The following is a 19,075-nucleotide window of genomic DNA, read 5'->3' as shown; positions in this document are numbered from 1 at the left end:
GTATTTGGGGTGTCAGATATTCCCCTCTTTGAAAAAAGCTGATTTCTGGTGTTGAAATAATTATATACCAGCACTATATCCTTCTGAATTTGCAGTACAAGCGCTTGGGCTGTCAGATATTCCCCTGTTCTAAAAAAGCTATTTTCTGGTGTTGAAATAATTATATACCAGCACTATAGCCTTCTGAATTTAACAGAATTTACCAGAAAATATGCCTTGGGCATTTCTATTGATCGTACAGTCTTTGCATGCTGTTTTTTTTATATTTAACTATAACTGTACGGTGTAATATTCAGATAGACACCAGACTGCCATTTTTGCTTTGAATTTTGATCGCTCTTTTTACTGCGTTGTCTGGCACCCTGGATTGGTGTTTGTCTGATAAAAGCACACATCCCGGGGGGCTCAGCGCTACTTGACATTTATTAGCTGTAGAATTAAGGAGGGCCTAGCATGGATTAAACTGTTTTTTTTCATAATTTGCACTAATAAGGTTTTGGTGTAGTATACATCCAACCACAAAATTTGCTTTGGGCATTTCTATTGATCGTACAGTCTTTGCAGGCTGATTTTTTTTCTATTTAACTATAAGTGTAGGGTGTAATATACAGTTACACACCCAACTGCCTTTTCTGCCTTTTGGATTTCAATAGCTCTTTTTAGTGCGTTGTCTGGCACCCTGGATTGGTGTGTGTCTGATAAAAGCACACATCCCGAGGGGTCAGCACTCGTTGACATTTATTAGCTGTAGAATTACCTCACTTATCCAAGAAACAGGTGGAGCACTAAATTATCTTATTTTAGCCCAAAAAAAATTAATTTTTCAACAAATTGCAAAACAAAACCAAACAAAACCAAAACTAAAACCAAAACACGCAAGGGCGGTTTTGCCAAAACCAAAACCAAAACATGAAGGTAATCCAGATCCAAAACCAAAACCAAAACACGGGGGTGAGCATCTCTACTATGAACTGCCGTGTGTTTGAGTCATTGCTCTGTCGTTTAGCATCCAGCCAGGTCACTGCAGTTTTTGTTTGAAAGTGTTTGAAAATAATATTGTGACCTGTGAGATGGTCAAAATTTACTGCAAATGACTTGAAATTAGTGTTATTGAGGTTAATAATGCTGTAGGGGAAAAAAAAAAAATCAAAATTATGTGATTTTCGCAAAAAATTGGGATTTTTGAAAAAAATAGGGATCCAAAACCAAATCAAGACCACAACTCGCAAGGGCGGTTTTTCCAAAGCCAAAACCAAAACCAGAACACAAAGGTAATCCAGATCCAAAACCAAAACCAAAACCGGAACACGTGGGTCAGTGAACATTTCTAATATAAAGGGACTGTGCTATTCTTAATAGCAATATCTCCTATATAAATGCCTAGTGGCGTGTGTGAAAAAAAAAAAACAAGCTGCAGCGCCACCTGCTGGGCAGAGTTATACACTGACCTATATATTTCTTGAAGGAGAAGTGACAGTTGGGAGTGGTTGGTGGTTGCCGGGGGTGACAGTGGGGAGTTTTTAACACCTTAAGTAGCTTGATGAAGGATGTGGCGATGAAGATGAAGGATGAGGTGATGGAGAAAAATGATGAGGTGGTGACATGCAGGGCCGGATTAAGGGGGGGGCACAGGGGGCATGTGCCCCGGGCCCCCCTCTCTCAGGGGGCCCCCCGGACCAGCTGTGGCTCTTTTTGCTGCCCCCAAATGTCAGTCTACAGGGGGCAGCACAGGGTTCCGTTTTTAAGTGCTCTGTCGGCACTATAAGCACAGGTGAGCTTTTGCTTTTTTTTTTTGAGTGTTCTGGGCTTCCTTAGCTGCGTGTAGATGACAGTGTGAGGAGGAGCAGAGAAGAGCTGCCCTGCCTGTCTGTGGGGGATAAGGTAAGTTAAGATCTGCTGTGTGTGTGACTTTGTGTGTGTGTGTGCCTTTCTGTGTGTGTGTGTTTGTGTGACTGTGTGTGTGACTGTGTGTGTGTGAGACTTTCTGTGTGTGTGTGTTTGTGTGAGACTTTCTGTGTGTGTGACTGTGTGTATGAGACTTTCTGTGTGTGTGAAACTTTCTGTGTGTGTGTGTGTGTGTGTGTGTGTGTGTGTGTGTGACTGTGTCTGTGTGTGTTTCAGCCAGAGGAGGAGGTGATTATGAAAATGAAGGGGATAATTGTGGACAAGGAGAGTGTGATTTATGGACAAGGAGGGGGTGATTTATGGACAAGGAGAGGGGGTGATTTATGGACAAGGAGAGGGGGTGATTTATGGACAAGGAGAGGGGGTGATTTATGGACAAGGAGGGGGTGATTTATGGACAAGGAGAGGGGGTGATTTATGGACAAGGAGAGGGGGTGATTTATGGACAAGGAGGGGGTGATTTATGGACAAGGAGAGGGGGTGATTTATGGACAAGGAGGGGGTGATTTATGGACAAGGAGAGGGGGTGATTTATGGACAAGGAGAGGGGGTGATTTATGGACAAGGAGAGGGGGTGATTTATGGACAAGGAGAGGGGGTGATTTATGGACAAGGAGAGGGGGTGATTTATGGACAAGGAGAGGGGGTGATTTATGGACAAGGAGAGGGGATGATTTATGGACAAGGAGAGGGGATGATTTATGGACAAGGAGAGGGGGTGATTTATGGACAAGGAGAGGGGGTGATTATGGACAAGGAGGATGTGATTATACAAATAGAGGGGGTTGCAGAGTGACAACCCAGGAAGGGAAACCAACGCTGATGAGAAGGGGATTGAAGATGCTAAGTAGGTGGGGAATGAGGAGTGAGAGGGAAGATAGAGGATTAAGATGAAGAAGAGGATTGAGGAGTGGGATGTTGGGGATATAAATGGAGAACAGAGAAGTACGATGTGCTCAGACCTAGATTGTCTATTTATTGTGGACCCTCTCTCCATGCCCCAGGGAAGTAGCATTTCTAAAAGTGGGCATTATGGGAAAAATGACAAAATTATGGCCACTCATTCTGTTAGCTCTCCTAAAGAGGACATACACTTACTTTATATGGAAACGTATAATGTACAAAATGTAATATGCCTCCATGCTAGCTCTGTTGCCTTGCAACAAATCAGGCCTGCTAGTGCTTAGCTGGACTAGGCTGTTAGGGATAACCAATATATACTTACATATAGTAAGGTTATTTTGTTAATTATTTGTGGAGTGATTGTGAGGTATTTAATGTGTGCTTGAGTTTGGGGAGAAGGAGTGCTATTTATTAAATGTGAATATGAATTATAAAATGTTGGCAATGGTTTTGAAAAATAGGTTTATTTATTACATGTAAATGCTATTCATTTACACCAGGCTGTTTGGTGGAGAGGGAAATAAGTTTATTAAATGTGTACGCTATTAATTTAATGTCGGGGCTGCTTGGGGAAAATAGTTCTATTATTAAAAGTGAATAGTATTAATTTAATTTAATTCCAAATTTGGGGCTGGTTGCAGGGAGGGAGGCCTAATTATTAAAGGTTGTGCTACTGATTTATTAACCGGACTCTTTGGGGACTCCTAAACTTTATGTACCTGTTTTTGTTTCAAAATAGGCCCCGACATTCCAGAATCTACACAAGCAGCAACTGAGCTTAAGACACCAGCAGCCACAGATGGTGAAAGTGACAACAGCAGGTAGGAGAGAGCAGGGCCATCTTCCAACTGTTCTCAATATGGTGGGACTGTCCAGAATTTGGGTGACTGTCTCACTTAGTTAGGATTTGGTCTGACTACAAGGACAGTTGGGAGGTATGTCCTACTTCACACTGTTATTCTTGTGAAGGCAGAGTTGTGTGCATCTAACAGTAGTGCACATAGCATTGCCTGTTTATTTGTTTAAAATGAATATCATATTCGACAATATGGGGCCCCCCTGTCTTAAGTGCCCCGGGCCCCCCAGAACCTTAATCCAGCTCTGGTGACATGTGGACAAAACCACATTAAAAAAGGGCGCTTGCGTCGGGAAGTAACGCTCTTCCCCTGAGGAGGCCTGGGCTAGGCCCAAATGCATGACAAGAACCTTTTTAACACCTTAAGTAGCTTGATTTGACTAGAATGCATGAGTATCATGCACGGGTTAACTTGTTCTATAATATGTTTTAAGTAAGTGCCACAAGTCATAATCACTATTTTGTATTGGAGAATAAAGTATATTCATACAGTACAGAACTATGCTTATGTATGGAAGAAATGATTTGGGGCTAGACAAAGAGAAAACAAATCTGTTCCTAATTATATAGGTAGATATGAAGATAAACATAGGTATAGATATTGGCATATGCAGCTTATTTTATTCTTTTAGCACTCATTGAAATTTTACATTTTATATGTGCTGTACGTGCTGTAAGTTCATAGTGTGCAGAAATTGTTACTTTAAAATGAAGTTGCTCACAGTTTCTGTCCTTAAACCCCCTGGCATGCTTATTTTCAGAAAGTGAATCATTGTTCAGGAAAAGGGACTAAACTGATGACTTCAATAACAGGTTGTGCAACTAATGTTCTTTTAGAACACAGAATTCACTTGTGAGGATTCAACGTTCTCGATGTTCAGGATTGTTATTAAACATAAGTGTCTTTAGATATAGTCTTGTTTCTCACCTTAGAATGAATCAACAAAGCGCTTTGAACAGGGACAGAAAATGAGAGCAGACTTACTGGTCTACTTGGTCTCGTTAACTGGATTTCTTCACTCAAATCAAATGTATTCTGGTCATTTTTATGACATGTCAAAAAACTATAATTTCAGGTCATTAAATGCATTTCTATTTTAGGAACATTAAATTGCTGCATTTTATTTAACTAGCTGCATAATATATGCATTTGAGATATAATATATTACGTATTTTACATAAAGGTATCTGTTTACAATGTGTCCTTTTACTAGCAAGAAGTAAAAATTAGTTTTGCAAGTATGATCCGGGAGCCTGCCGGGGAAGGTGGGCATGCAGGGGGCGGGGCTCAGAAAATGGTGGCACTTTGGCCCCGCCCCCGTGACGTAATGGCACAAAACGCACGGACAACCACTGCGATTCCTGGTGAATCGTGGCGTTTTGGACCTGATTCTGCCCACTTCCCCCACTTCACTAGGAAGTGGGCAGATCCGGGAGATTGCCACACTCTCCTGGGAGTCCGTGAGACTCACACGAAATGCAAGTATCATCCGGGAGAGTTGGCAAGTATGGTTAATGGTCAATGTATAGCATACTAAACAGAGGTGGCAGGCTTTATATTTTCCCACACCAGAGGGTCATGTCTAATACAGGTCCACACCAGGCAGAACTGGTTAAGACCACCAGTACTGGACTGGGGCTAGTAGTAAATTTCATAAAGGCCCATGCACTACACATAGTTTTTGCATTTTTTTGTTGGTAGAACTCTCACCAATGTCATCACTAGAGAGGTTTTAGAGCCCAATCAATTGCCTGATGGCCTATTATTTTTGCAATCTAGCACAGTGACCCGAACTCGTACTACTCTAAATCCCTAAAACAAACATTGCTGGATAGGATACAGCGAGAGTCCCCAAGCACTTAAGCTGGGAATAGATACCTATAGTTCTAAACTGTCCTAGTTTAGGAGAGACAATCCCACTGTCCCACCAATCAGAACTTTTGTCACGATTCTAGGACAGTAGGAAGATGTGGTCAAGTGACATGGTTTGAGCGAAGTGAATATACCCCTTTCTCAAGCACACACTGTCCTGATTTCAAACCTCCAAGAGTTGAGAAGTATGTACACTCGCTGATATGACTATTGAAGTAGACCCCATAAGAAATACTGAAACTCTTCAACTAAAAGGTGAGAGCTTGGACTGTGGTATTTCACTGATGTGCATCATTTAAATTCAGAATTGCACCATTGGCCTCCATTTGCATAAGTGCACCTAGATTTCCACCTATGCGCATAGATTTGAGGAACAAAAGAATAGCAATTATAAATGAGTAGAAGATTGCAGGGAGGGGGGGTTGGGCAAAGTGAGGGAGCAGCTAGACAAGTATAGAGTAGGCTCACTGGGGGAGCAGTGCAGAAGTTTTGTGGAGCAGTGCAGAGAAGTACATTTTATTTAGCATGGAGAGATGAAGAGATAATAGTGTATTTTTAGGGGCATTCCTTGTTGAGCTGAGAGTGACGCATGCCCATTTTCACTCCGCCAAAAGATTTGGATTTTGCTTTAGCTCAGATCTAGTGATTTTCCTGTCTCCTATTCTTTTAATGGGACCCATTTTATGTCTACATTTTTTACTTTGGTGGATAAGAGCATTCCCCGGGCACGCCAAACAATGTAGTAAAAAGCAAATAGAAAATGACCCCATGTTATAATAGAAATTTCAAAATCCCTTTACTCTCATAATTTAAGACACTAAGGGCCTGATTCATTAAGGATCTTAAATTAAGAAGTTTCTTATTTAAGTCTCCTGGACAAAACCATGTTACAATGCAAGGGGTGCAAATTAGTTTTCTGTTTCACACATAAGTTAAATACTGACTGTTTTTTCATGTAGCACACATTGTAACATGATTTTGTCCAGGAGACTTAAATAAGAAACTTCTTAATTTAAGATCCTTAATGAATCAGGCCCTAAGACATTAAATGTGGAGTTTGTATGTTCTCCTCATGTTTGCGTGGGATTCCACCCCAGTTCAAAAACTGACAACAATGCACCTTAGTGTGTGTGCTTGATAATAAGAAATAAGGTCTCTCATGCAGAAGCATGGCGGTCCAATTTTTTGTGATAACAGGGTGAATAAATAAAGCAAATGGGAAAAAAGCAATAAGAGGGATGTACCTCCTGACTGTGTACCCCAGGATTGGGACAATTGGCAGACTGTGCTGCTTGTTCTTCTAGTTTTAACATGCTGCTGCTGCTGCAGGTATCTTAAGGTGGCGTCTTAAGCTTTGTTGATTTTTGGCTGCATCCTGGAGGTTTATGGACTATTCACCATCTGGGAGGTGAGCAACAAATGAACTAAATCTACTCCTCAGCCCCCACATTTAAAAAAATAGGCCTCATTCCCCACAACAAGCCATAATTAAATTATTAGCACCTACATTTGATACAGAGGACCACCATTGCATTTATGGCCCATACAATATATTATATAATATATTAGTAGCCCCCACATTACATTAATAACCCTGACATTTGACAAAAGAGACCCATATTACATAGCTCCCACAGTATTTACATTAAATGGATATCGCCAAAATGACATTAATACACCAACGCCATAGTTTCCTGCTCTCCAGAAACCTGAATGATTTGAGATCCAGACTCTAATGTCTGCATCCTGTAAGGTCATTGAACACATGGGAATTCAGTGCCCACCCCACATGTGCTGAAGGATGTTGGAGAAGTTACCCTATGAAGAGTGGAGGAAAGAAGGGGGAGGAAAGCAGAAAGGCGAAAGGAATAGTAATGGATGGAGAGGAACAGAGAAGGAAGGGAGAGTAGGGGTAAGCCAGCCAGACCATTAGGAGTGGATGAGCCTTCTACCCTTATGTTTTAGGTGCTATCCCAAGCAGAGGGAAGGAAAGGGGAGGAAGGAACAGGAATATATGTGGAGGAACAGAGGATAAAGGGAGAGTAGGGGTAAGACATCATAACCATTAGGGAGGAAGAGTGGATGAACCTCCTGCCCTATCTGCCTAGTTATGCCCCCCATACCAGATAAAAAAAAAAGAAGCTAAAAAGTCAGGTATGGAGGATATAAGACGCAGGCCTCGTTAGTGGGGAATGCAATGTTGTTGACAACAGCGCCATCAGGAAACTAGAGACAGAACTCAGCCATGCAGCTATGTGAGGCTCATGTGGGGACCAGAGTCTATTTAAAGTATCCTTCCATTAGGGAGAGGAGGCAGCCATTTTAAGAGTGTGGTCCCAGATCCACGGTGAGGGGCTGGAGGGGCATAACGGATGCCACAAGGCACAATTTAATGAGAAATTTAGGGGAATAACAGCCCCATATTAATGAGAGCTCTTACAGAGAGGACCAGTGACAGAAGGAGATCCCCACCTTCAGGTGTACAAGTGAAGATGTGAACATGGAACAGTGCTTGAGAGCTATCCATGAATAAAAGGGGGAGGGTTCCCATTAGTAGGTTTCCAAGAGAGGAGTCCTTGGATGGAGAGTGTCTGGAAGGGCTTGCCTGGAAAAGAGACGCATGAATGACAGACAGGAACCCTTGGAATGGGTGAGTGTGACTGGCTGGAAGCCACATGTTATTAGAAGGAGGACCGTGTAAAGCCCCTTTGTAAAGTGTCCTCATACTGAGAGGGGTGGGGGTTACTGCAGAAGCATTAAGGCAAGCTGAATTAGGGGTTTCTCCCTGTATTAGAGCCACCCTTGAACAGACATATACTGTGAGGAAGAGGGGGGGACGACTGCTGCCACTAGGCAGCTTGGCTGCTGTGGAGGTAAGAAGTCCCCACAGTGACATGTAGTTGGAGTCCTGTGGTGTGGAAATTGTAACAAGCAAGTAATGCATAACCCTAGCTTTTGGGATGTGATTTGAAAAGTCTGCCTGTATGACTGTCCATGTAATTACACAAGTTACTGCAGCATATTCCCAAAGTATTTAAAGGTCTCTGGATATTGGGATGGCAATTCAAAGTGCAGTGTGGTCAGTAGCATCAGTGGTGCTGGATTAAGAGAGTCCTTGTGCGGCATAGGGTGCACCATGGCAAGGAGAATCGTGGCAAGAGTTTGGTGTTTGTGTTCCATGCCTTGCAATCATTATGCTATGTGTAGGAGGAGAACTCTTTCAAAATAAAAAAGACACGTTATTTTTCTATGAGATGGGCTGCGCCTAACAATTTATTTGACTTTGCACTGCACACCACTAGTGACCACTCCATGTTTATTGTGTTTAAACACCTGAGTATTCAGGGGACTCTCTGGTCACAGAAGCCACACCCACACCATAGCCAGTGTAGAGGAAGAGAGTAACAGCATGTGGGGTACCACATCGCATTATGCTTCCCAAATAAGTGACCGCACAACACATGATCAGCAGGAGTTTCACCCATCCAGTATACAGGTGTCAATAAATACACAATAAGAATACATGGTGTGATTTACATTGTACAGAATAAATGGGAAGCTATGGAGTAGTTGTACATGCAGTCAGATTAAATGTACATAATGTTCATTTCATCTATCATACAGAGATCAAGGACAGTGTAACTGGACAATTAACAGCGAAGGTGAAGTGCTAGATGTCCCCACAGAGAATTAAGACTAGACTGTTCTTTCAATTAACATACCCTAACCATCCTTAAACTTTATAACCAGGGGCCCTGCTGAAATGTGAGCTCATAACCATTGAAGGCAAGCGATGAAAGTGAACATCTGTCAATACACTGTTTTCTTGCTCCTATTTCTTTGTTTCCTCTCTGTCAGTGTTATGGGTCTTCCTGTCCCTACCTCCCACCATTTGTGCTTCCCTAACTGAAAATAAATCATATACTGAGAAATAAATCCAAACAATACGGAAGTGCTGAGCTGGTTTGCATGTTTGCTTCAGTGACTAGACTTTTTATATTAAGAATTAGCATGCTGGAAACTTGTTAGAGCAATCCAGATGGCTTGGATCGCTATGTTGGCCAAACTGGCAGCAAAGTTTAATATAAACGGAGGTACCCTGGGTAATGCCAAGACCCTTATAGTTTCAGGCCCTACTGCAGTCGCATGATGGTAGTTCTAAATTACATTTTTTGCAGATATGGTATATGTTTTTTAGACAAAACCAGCCTGCAGATAAAGTCAGGTTGAGTGTTTGAAGTTATAATAATACAAATACAAATTATAGTGGGGCACCAAAAACTTTTGAATATGGCTTTAGGGGGGTCATTATTGGTGTCACAGAAACAATAGTAAAATTTCTTTGGGTGGCGGACAATTGTCCTCTTTCAAATTGTGGCTTGTGCAGTTGCCTTGTGGGCAGTGCTTTGTGTAAGGTTGGTCCTACCCAGGCAATGTGAGTGAGTACACCTTAAATTATCTATTGTGCAACTCATGCTTATGCCCAACTATCCAAAAACCCCTCTTCCTGTAATGACAATGTTGAACAGCACTGCAGTCAAGTTGAGGGGTTACCCTCAGGTCTAAAGAGATTTCTAATTTTAAACACTGAACCTAGTTTCAATGTAGTGAAAAAGTTACTCAGACATTCTATCCACATCACAGGAAGAATGAGTCTGTACAAAGGATGTGTTGATACTTGTTGTGTTTTGCTGAAACACTGACATTTTTACTTAAGTAACAGGGTGTGTAGTCAAAATAAAGCTAACCTATGTTAGTTTAACCTCTTCATAGCTTCAGCTATGATCATCATACACTATAGTGTAGCTTTAGGTGATCTTAAGTAAACAAAACTATTTATAAAGTACACAGACTAAAATACTATAGTTCACTTTAAGCCAGGATAAATAACAAGTAACAGTCACAGAACCAAGTAATACTCCATAAACAATGGGTTTAGGTGAGAAAAAAATAAATATACAAATGTACAAGAAATAAAAAATTAAAGTGAAACGTTACTTATTTAGACTATTTTTTTTTATCCTTGCATGGTATATGGTGTGGCTAGTATTATTTTTGCTTTAGTAGAAAACCAGTAATATACTTTATCATTAACACTGAAGGGCACATTTATTAAAATGTCCCTAATTGTCAAAATAAGTCTGTTTTCTTTTTAATCAACACTTATTTATTAGTTATCATCAACATCATCAACATTTATTTATATAGCGCCAGCATATTCCGTAGCGCTTTACAATTGGGAACAAACAGTTATAATTCAATACTGGGTAATACATACATACGTAGAGGTAAGAAGGCCCTGCTTGCAAGCTTACAATCTATGGGTATTTAACAAAATAATGTTGCAAGGCAGCTAAGCGTTATCGGCTTTTTATTCCACTTGTAAAAAATAAAATCAATTAAATAAAACTAAAACATTTAGGCATTAAAAAGAACAATCTGCAATGCAAACAAGCATTTTTCTTCAAAGAAATTTTTTTTTTTTTTAATGGCTTTGTTATTGCCATCCTGAGGTGAAGATAACAGAACAGGTTTCGCAGTGGTACAAGTACCACGGCAGTGCTTGGTAAGTAACTACGGTTATTGCTGGTGATAACCATGTTATGGCTGACGGTAACCCCTTTTATGTATTGGGCGAAGCACAAATAAGCCCAATCGTCCTTTCATAAATATGTGTTTAGGCACTGGTAAAAGCAGGGTCGGACTGAGCCACTGGGGAACCGGCTATCCCCCAGTAGGCCCCGACCCTGATCGATCCCCTCTATGTTGGTGAGGGGAGCTGAATTTTTTTTTAAAAAAAATAAAAAATACTCACGTGACCACGGCGCTCACCCACTCCTCTCTGCTCGGTTCGCACTGAATGTCGGGCGTGACGTCATCACGCCCGACATTCAGTGAGGAGCGTGGAGGAGTCAGGAAGAAAAGCAGAAAGAAGAGAAGAAATCAGAGAAGAAAGAAGCCGATAGAAAAGGTAAGCAAAGGAACGGAAGCAAGGGGGGAGCAGAGTGAAGGGGGAGCATGGCAGCAGAGTGAAGGGGCAGCATGGCAGCAGAGAGAAGGGGGAGCATGGCAGCAGAGTGAAGGGGGAGCATGGCAGCAGAGTGAAGGGGGAACATGGCGCAAAGTAAAGGGGGAGCATGGCAGAGAGTGAAAAGGGGCAAAGACAGCATGGCAAAATGTGAAGGCGGCCAGAGGAGCATGGGAGAGTGTAAAGGGGGACCAGAGCAGCATGGCGGAGTGTGAAGGGGGGCCAAAGCAGCAAGGCAGAGATTGAAGGGAGGCCAAAGCAGCATGGCAGAGTGTGAAGGGGAGCCAAAGCAGTATGACACAGGGTGAAGGGGAGCCAAAGCAGCATGGCACAGGATGATGAAGGGGGGGGCAAAAGCAGCATGGTGGGCGCAGTGTGATCATAAGGAGGCACAGCATGGTGATGAAGGGGTACAGTAATGTGTTTGTGATGACACAGCGGGCTTGTGGCAATGTAATGTGTGCGTGTTAGGTGGTGCCTAAATAATGGGTGCTATTTTGTTTGTAGGGTGAAGGTAGGGCAATTTAATTTTATAGTGGGGACTATTAATTTAAGATGGGGTGGTTTGGGGGTTATTAATTAAATGTGGGGCTGAGTTTGAGGAACATGAGGTCTATTTATTAAATGTGAATATGAATTATTTAATGGCAGTGACGGTTGCGGGAAATGGGTATATTTATTATACGTAAATGCGATTAATTTATTGCAGGGGCTGTTTGGATGGAGGGAAATAGGTTTATTAAATGGGAATACTATTACTTTAATGCTGGGGCTGAAGGAAGGCCTAAGTATTAATTGTGGGTCCTATTGATTTAATGCCAGGGCTGGTTGGAATTTTTTAAATTCACCCATTATTTTTTCCAAATAGGGTCCCCAACATTCCAGGATCCAGACAAGCCGCAACTAAAGAAACCAGCAGCCACAGGTGGTAAAAGTGACAAGAACAGGTAGGACAATCTATCAAATATTCTGAGTCTAGTGCAGGCTTGGCTAACCTGTGGCACTCCAGGTCTTGTGAAACTACAAGTCCCAGCATACCCTTCCAACAATAGGCTGCTATATATTGGCAAAGCATGCTGGGGCTTGTAGTTTCACAACACCTTGAGTGCCACAGGTTAGCCAAGCCTGGTCTAGTGGGACAATCTCGAATTTTGGTGATTGTTCTGCCCAATCTAAGGGGCAGGTCAAGACTGTGTATTCTTCATATACACACTGCATTCATTATATACTACACTATGGTGCTAGCTGTCCTTAGTGGGCTGACCCCCCCCTCCCTCTAGTGTCTGGTCTCACCTCTATCATGGCTGGCCACACCCTCTCGGGTGGGCCCCTAGCTTTGCAGTCCCCCGGTGGGCCCTTGATGCTGCAGTTCGACACTGGGTCAAAGGATTGTTTAGTAATGCAGGTCTATGGAGTCTGTAAATACGGTAAGTCAATATAAATATTTATGGAAATATAAACCTAAATTATCTGTACACTATAAAATGTATGTTTATGTATTGAGGAATGTAACACACTTCAGTACACATAATTTACATTCATGAGGTTGTCCCATCTTGTTTTTTTGCCTTGTTTGTAGACTGAGGACTATAAAAAGCTGATCTGCTGTTTTCTTCTATCCATATAGAAGTTGTTTCCCAGAGATACAGGAGAGAATTTAGTTGTTGGAACTTGTTATACACTCACCTCTCCCACTGCTGTTCCCAGTTAGAAGTCACGCCCAGCTATGAAATGCAGCTCCAGGGTGTGGAAAACAACAGGAACATTTTCTCTGTCTAGTATCTGTATTTATCATCACTACATGGGAGTGTGTCCATGGCACTCACAGGTCACTCACAAGTATACATTGTACAGCATTGCCATTTTACTTTTCCTTGGAATCTGCATATGACAATTAGAGCTAGAACCTATTTTTTACCCAGAGACTTGGAGGAAAGAAAAGGTAATTACTATTCTAAACTGAATCACAAAGGACACAATTTCAATAAGAAACATTTCATTATCTCTTAAAGTGCTGGACGTTAAGTGCTCTTACCAGTATTAATCCATAAAGTGGACAGGAGATAAAATTTATTTATTTAAAAATAAAAATAATCTCTGTTTGCAATCGTATTTGCATCTGCATGCATTAGCATTGAAGCCCAGGTTTTTCAACGTTGGTTGATACATTTCAGAGCCTTCAAAGCATGTCAACGCACTTAAATATGTCCATTTGTCTCTATAGTAGCGCAGTGTATATATGTACCCACTTGGGAGTAACATAAACACTTTAACCAGCATTGTGTTGTATTTTTCTCATTCATGTCTATGGTCCATTTATAGCTAATGATTGTGCAACTCCATTGAAATGAATGGGCCTTAGACATGAATTAATGTTCATTCTCCTAATCTGCTGCCTTCCACTTATGGAATTTCCTACCACGCCCAGGGCCATCTTTTCCATTGGGCATGATGGGCAGGTGCCCGGGGACCCCACGGGCAAGGGGGCCTATAGGCAAGGCTCTTAATAAGAATAAATAATCCTGCAAAAGAAAGACTACAAGGGTCACTGAGCGAGTACATTTAAAAAGCAGTGCATTGGGGCATATATATATATATATATAATTATAGGGGCCCCGATGCACTGCACTAATGTTGTTAAGATGGCCCTGACCACGCCCAATTAGGCTTTCCCACAGCCTTTAAATCTTTAGACGATCTCTAAAAACCTATCTCTTTTTTAAAGCCTACCTTTGTGCCAGCTGTCTGTTTGCCCTCCCTTTAGGATGTAAGCTCTTGCGAGCAGGGTCCTCTTCTCTCTTTGCTTTCTACCTATTCTTCTGCTCCAAGTTCACTATAATGGCTATGTATGGAGCTTCTGGAGTCTTGGTATTGCTTGTTTATTGTTCTGTACTCTTTTTCCTGTATGGTCTACTGTTTGTATTGTGTACAGCGCTGCAGAAATTTTGTGGCATCTTATAAATAAAGGATAATAATAATAATAATAAAAATAAAATAATAATACTTTATCCCTGGTGATACTATTCACACTAATGCATCCTCACAACTGTCCCAATCTCCACTTTAAGCCACACTCGCTCCTTTTGTTTCAGCTGTGCCCTCTTCCACTTAGAATCAGGGCCGGATTTACCACTAGGCAACCTAGGCACCTGCCTAGAGCCTAGCGGCTCTCTGGGGGCCCAGATGGGGGGGACAAGGGAGGAAAAAAAAAATCGGCCCCTCCCACGGATTCGCGGGGGGGGGGGCTGGTGTTAGAGCTAGGGGTATAGGCTGTAGTGGCTAAATCCCCTGCAGCCTAGTTACCTTGGCACATCAATATGACATCACAGTGTCATGTAATCACAGCGGTCACATGGTACACTGTGTTAGGCGGGCTGCTTGAAGTCTATGGCAGCTGTGCAGGAGCTTCCATCATTTCTGTTCCTGTAAAAAAAAAAAATTAGAAGAACAAGAAGGTGTGTGTGTGTGGCTGCGTGTAGCTGCAGGGCACAGGGGGGCATGTGTGTGTGTGAAGCTGCAGGGCACAGGGGGGGGCATGTGTGTGTGTGAAGCTGCAGGGCACAGGGGGGCATGTGTGTGTGTGAAGCTGCAGGTCACAGGGGGGGCATGTATGTGTGTGAAGATGCAGGGCACAGGTGGGGGGGCATGTGTGATGGAAGCTGCTCTGGCACAGGGTGGGCATGTGTGATGGAAGCTGCTCTGGCACAGGGGGGGCATGTGTGATGGAAGCTGCTCTGGCACAGGGGGGGCATGTGTGTCTAAAGGTGCTGGGCAGAGGGAGGGCATATGAGTTAGAAGTCTGTTCCCCACACAGCCCCTCCTCAGCCAACAATACCCTTACAACACTCACCAGCTTTTCTTTGATATTCCCCATGACACGTGCTCATTATCTTTTCCCTCACATGATTAATACCTAAGTTTAGTTAAAGATAAAGTACAATTTGTGTGAATTGAAAGGTAAGCAGTGGTGGAAGTGGGGTGTATATGGTAGTAGGCCATACCGCTACTTCTCGTACTGCCTTCATTGTAAAATAATAAAATTCCATGGCTGGGGAGGGCGTCGTGGGGGGCTGGAGGGGGCGGTGTTGGGGGCTTGGGGGGGCCCAAACTAATATCTTGCCTAGGGCACCATGAGGTCTAAATTCGTCTCTGCTTACAATGTAAGCTCTCTAATGAGCAGGGTCCTCCATACCCTTTGTTTTCATGTCTGCATTTATTTTGTCTGCCTTGTAAGTCCTTGTTTTATGTATGTACTGTTTTCCCTACTGTACAGCACTGCAGAGCACTGTGGCGCTTTACAAATCGATAATAATAATAATAATAATAATATGCACAGGACTGGTAATTGTTTTTATTTCCACATAAATAGAGGTGGGCAGCACAGTGGCTTAGTGGTTAGCACTTCTGCCTTACAGCACTGGGGTCATGAGTTCTCTCCTACCATGGCCTTATCTGTGCGGAGTTTTTATGTTGTCTCTGTGTTTGCGAGGGTTTCCTCCGGGTACTCCAGTTTCCTACCACACTCCAAAAACATATTAGTAGGTCAATTAGCTGCTATCAAATTGACCTTAGTGTGTGTGTGTGTGTGTGTGTGTGTTAGGGAAATTAGCCTGTAAGCTCCAATGGGGCAGGAACTGATGTGAGTGAGTTCCCTGTACAGCGCTGCGGAATTAGTGGCGCTATATAAATAGCTGCTGCTGATGATGATAGAGGTTCTTACAATCTCTATTGATGTTTGATCAATGTGGGTACTCACCCTCTCTGCAAGCAAATCACAAGTAGCTAGCGTGGGATATTCAGCTTGTGATTGGCTGAGTCAGAGCTGGATTAAGGATTTGAGGGTGGGCACACCTACCTCAAATGGCCCTGATGCCCTCCACTCACTATCACACTAATTACCCTCATGCATTTTTAAATGCAAGATGCTAAACTGACTTCATAAACTCCTTAGAACAATGTCTGATCATTCCGAGGAGATGACAGGCAGCCCCACAATCAGGGCTGGACTGGCCATCTGGCAGGTCTGGCATATGCCAGAAGGGCCGATGGCCAGATGGGCCTCTGCGAACTTGCTATCACTGTCTTCCAGGACCTGACTTCCATGTCAGGTCCCGGCAAGGCAGTGTATGCAGCAAAGCTAAAGGGGCTGGCCCTAGCCTACTAGTGACCGGCCCCGACATTCATCGACTTCTGGGAGGCTGGCTCCTCCTCCCCAGGAACCAGCCACATAACTACCCAGGGCTGCTCCGTTTCCCTCCTTCCCAGATGCTCAGAGTCTCTTCTGTCCCCTGCTCTCCGGCGGGTGCTTCCATCTTCCATCACACAGAAGCTGAGAGCTACAGCTCCCTCCTTGCTCAGCTCCCAGAACAGCACCATAGTCAGGTATGTATATATTTTCTTATATGCTGTGGCATAAATTGAAGCTGGGGGCACACCTGTTTGGCATAATTTGAACATGTTGGCACTATTTTGACATAATTTGAAACTGGGGGGCACTACTGTGGGGCAAAATTTGAACCTGGGGGGCACTACTGTGTGGCATAGTTTGAACATATGGGCACTATTGTGGTATAATTTGAACATATGGGCACTATTGTGGCATAATTTGAACATATGGGCACTATTGTGGCATCATTTGAACATATGGGCACTATTGTGGCATCATTTGAACATATGGGCACTATTGTGGCATCATTTGAACCTGGGGAACTACTGTGTGGCATAATTTGAACCTGGGGTCGCTATTGTGGCATAATTTGAACCTGGGGGCACTATAGTGGCATAATTTAAACCTGGGGGCACTACTATGTGACATATCAATTGGGGGTACTACTCTGTGACATAATATGAACTGGGAGCACTACGGTGTAGCATAATATGAACTTCTGCCAAAGGGAGGTGGCCTAGTGCTTTTTCACGCACAAGTCTTTGTCATTGTCGACTAATGATGGGGCTCCAAGAAGTTGCTGTACCGAGGCCCAAAATTCCCTGCCTGGGAATCAAGGGGGCAGACTTCTCCAGGCAAATAATCTAAATGTTTCCTATCTAATAAAACTGATGGCTGAACCAATTAGCTCTCAGCCACCCCCTCTATCCTCCTTAGTTATTTAAAATGAATAGAAAAGACGCTTATCCAATCACTGTAGTAAAAAGACTATTTTCCTCTGAAATTTTGCTGTAGATGGAAATACTTTTACTATGTTATTTTTGTGATATATTTGTTAGCGTTTTATTTTGTGTGGAAGGGTTCATGAAAATTCTGCTATTCCAGCTTAATTGAGAGAAAGGGGTACTTGTTAATTATATGTGTGCAACTACACTTCTGCTATTATGTGGGAGATTTGAAAAAAGCAGAACATTGGTTCCCTACAGTGACGCCTGTATAATTGGTGGTATTGCTGTAGTGTAAGGGTGGTGGTAATGTTGTAGTGTTTGGGGCTTAGTATTGCTAATAAGTAGGAGACTGTATTGCAGTAATGTGGGGGGGGGTAATGCTGGTTGCTGTAATGTGAAGGGTCATGCTGGTTGCTGTAATGTAGGGGTAATGCTGGTTGCTGTAATGTGGAGGGTCATGCTGGTTGCTGTAATGTGGAGGGTCATGCTGGTTGCTGTAATGTAGGGGTAATGCTGGTTGCTGTAATGTGGGGGGTTATTGATGTATTATAAGAGCATGTTTTATGCATTTTCCTTGTGCTCCTGGTGATTTGCAGAACAAGGGAAATGATCATGTGGGCAGAAGACTGTACATAAGTTTGTGCCGGGGCTTCATGTTGCACTGCACCAGCGACGTCACATCAGCCTGCAAAAAAGTCTTGCATGGAGCCCACAGCAGGTGGGCCTGTGTGCTGTAAATGCCAGGGCTGATTTTTAGTCCCAGTCCGGCCCTGCCCACAATCCAGTACTCATTGACACTTCCTTTCTAAGCAACAATGTGCAAGCAGCAGAGTGACAGAATGGCGCCTTTGGTCACAACTAAAGGTAAGCATACCTCACAACTGTCCCGATTTTGGGTTATTGTAAAAGAGGCTTAGCCAGAAGTGGATGGAGCTTTACCCAATTTTGTTAACTTGTGGGCTTAGTTTGGGTTTAACTGTGGCAGGGATTAATTTGTCCCCATTTCATGATAGTGAGTGTTGGGAAGTATGAGTAAATGGCATGCGATACGAGCTATGGGGGGGCTGCAATAAGATATACATGGAGAGGGTTGCAGTGACAGCTATAGAGAGGGGGCTGCAATGAGAGCTATATGAAGGGGTTGCAGTGACAGCTATAGAGAGATGGCTGCAATGGGAGCATAGGGAGTTGAATGCAATAAGAACTATAGGGACATGACTGCAATGAGAGCTGTATGAAGGGGGCGGCAATGAGAGTTATAGGGTTGCAGCTGCAATGAGAGATACATGGATGGAGCTGCAATGAGAGCTGTATGTAGGGGTTTGCAATGAGAGCTATAAGGAGGGGGCTGCAATGAGAGCTATAGAGAGGGGGCTGCAATGAGAGCTATAGAGAG

The 19,075-nt window shown here is 43.0% G+C and overlaps 1 protein-coding gene across 2 annotated transcripts in view; it reads left to right on the top strand.

Moving 5' to 3' along the window:
• Positions 1-12,913: 12,913 nt before the first annotated feature.
• The window catches only part of CLDN16 (claudin 16), a 67,773-nt gene continuing 61,611 nt past the window's right edge, over positions 12,914-19,075 (top strand). For both annotated transcript variants that reach the window (XM_075200588.1, XM_075200587.1), the window contains exon 1: positions 12,914-12,992. In XM_075200588.1, coding sequence (XP_075056689.1) covers positions 12,975-12,992 — 18 coding nt within the window. In that variant the 5' untranslated portion in view covers positions 12,914-12,974. The remainder of the gene's footprint in view (positions 12,993-19,075) is intronic.

Source organism: Mixophyes fleayi, chromosome 3 (assembly GCF_038048845.1).
Source record: "Mixophyes fleayi isolate aMixFle1 chromosome 3, aMixFle1.hap1, whole genome shotgun sequence".
Taxonomy (NCBI): Eukaryota; Metazoa; Chordata; class Amphibia; order Anura; family Limnodynastidae; genus Mixophyes; species Mixophyes fleayi.
Note: the sequence above shows the minus strand (reverse complement) of the source record. Positions and strands in the feature narration are given on the sequence as shown.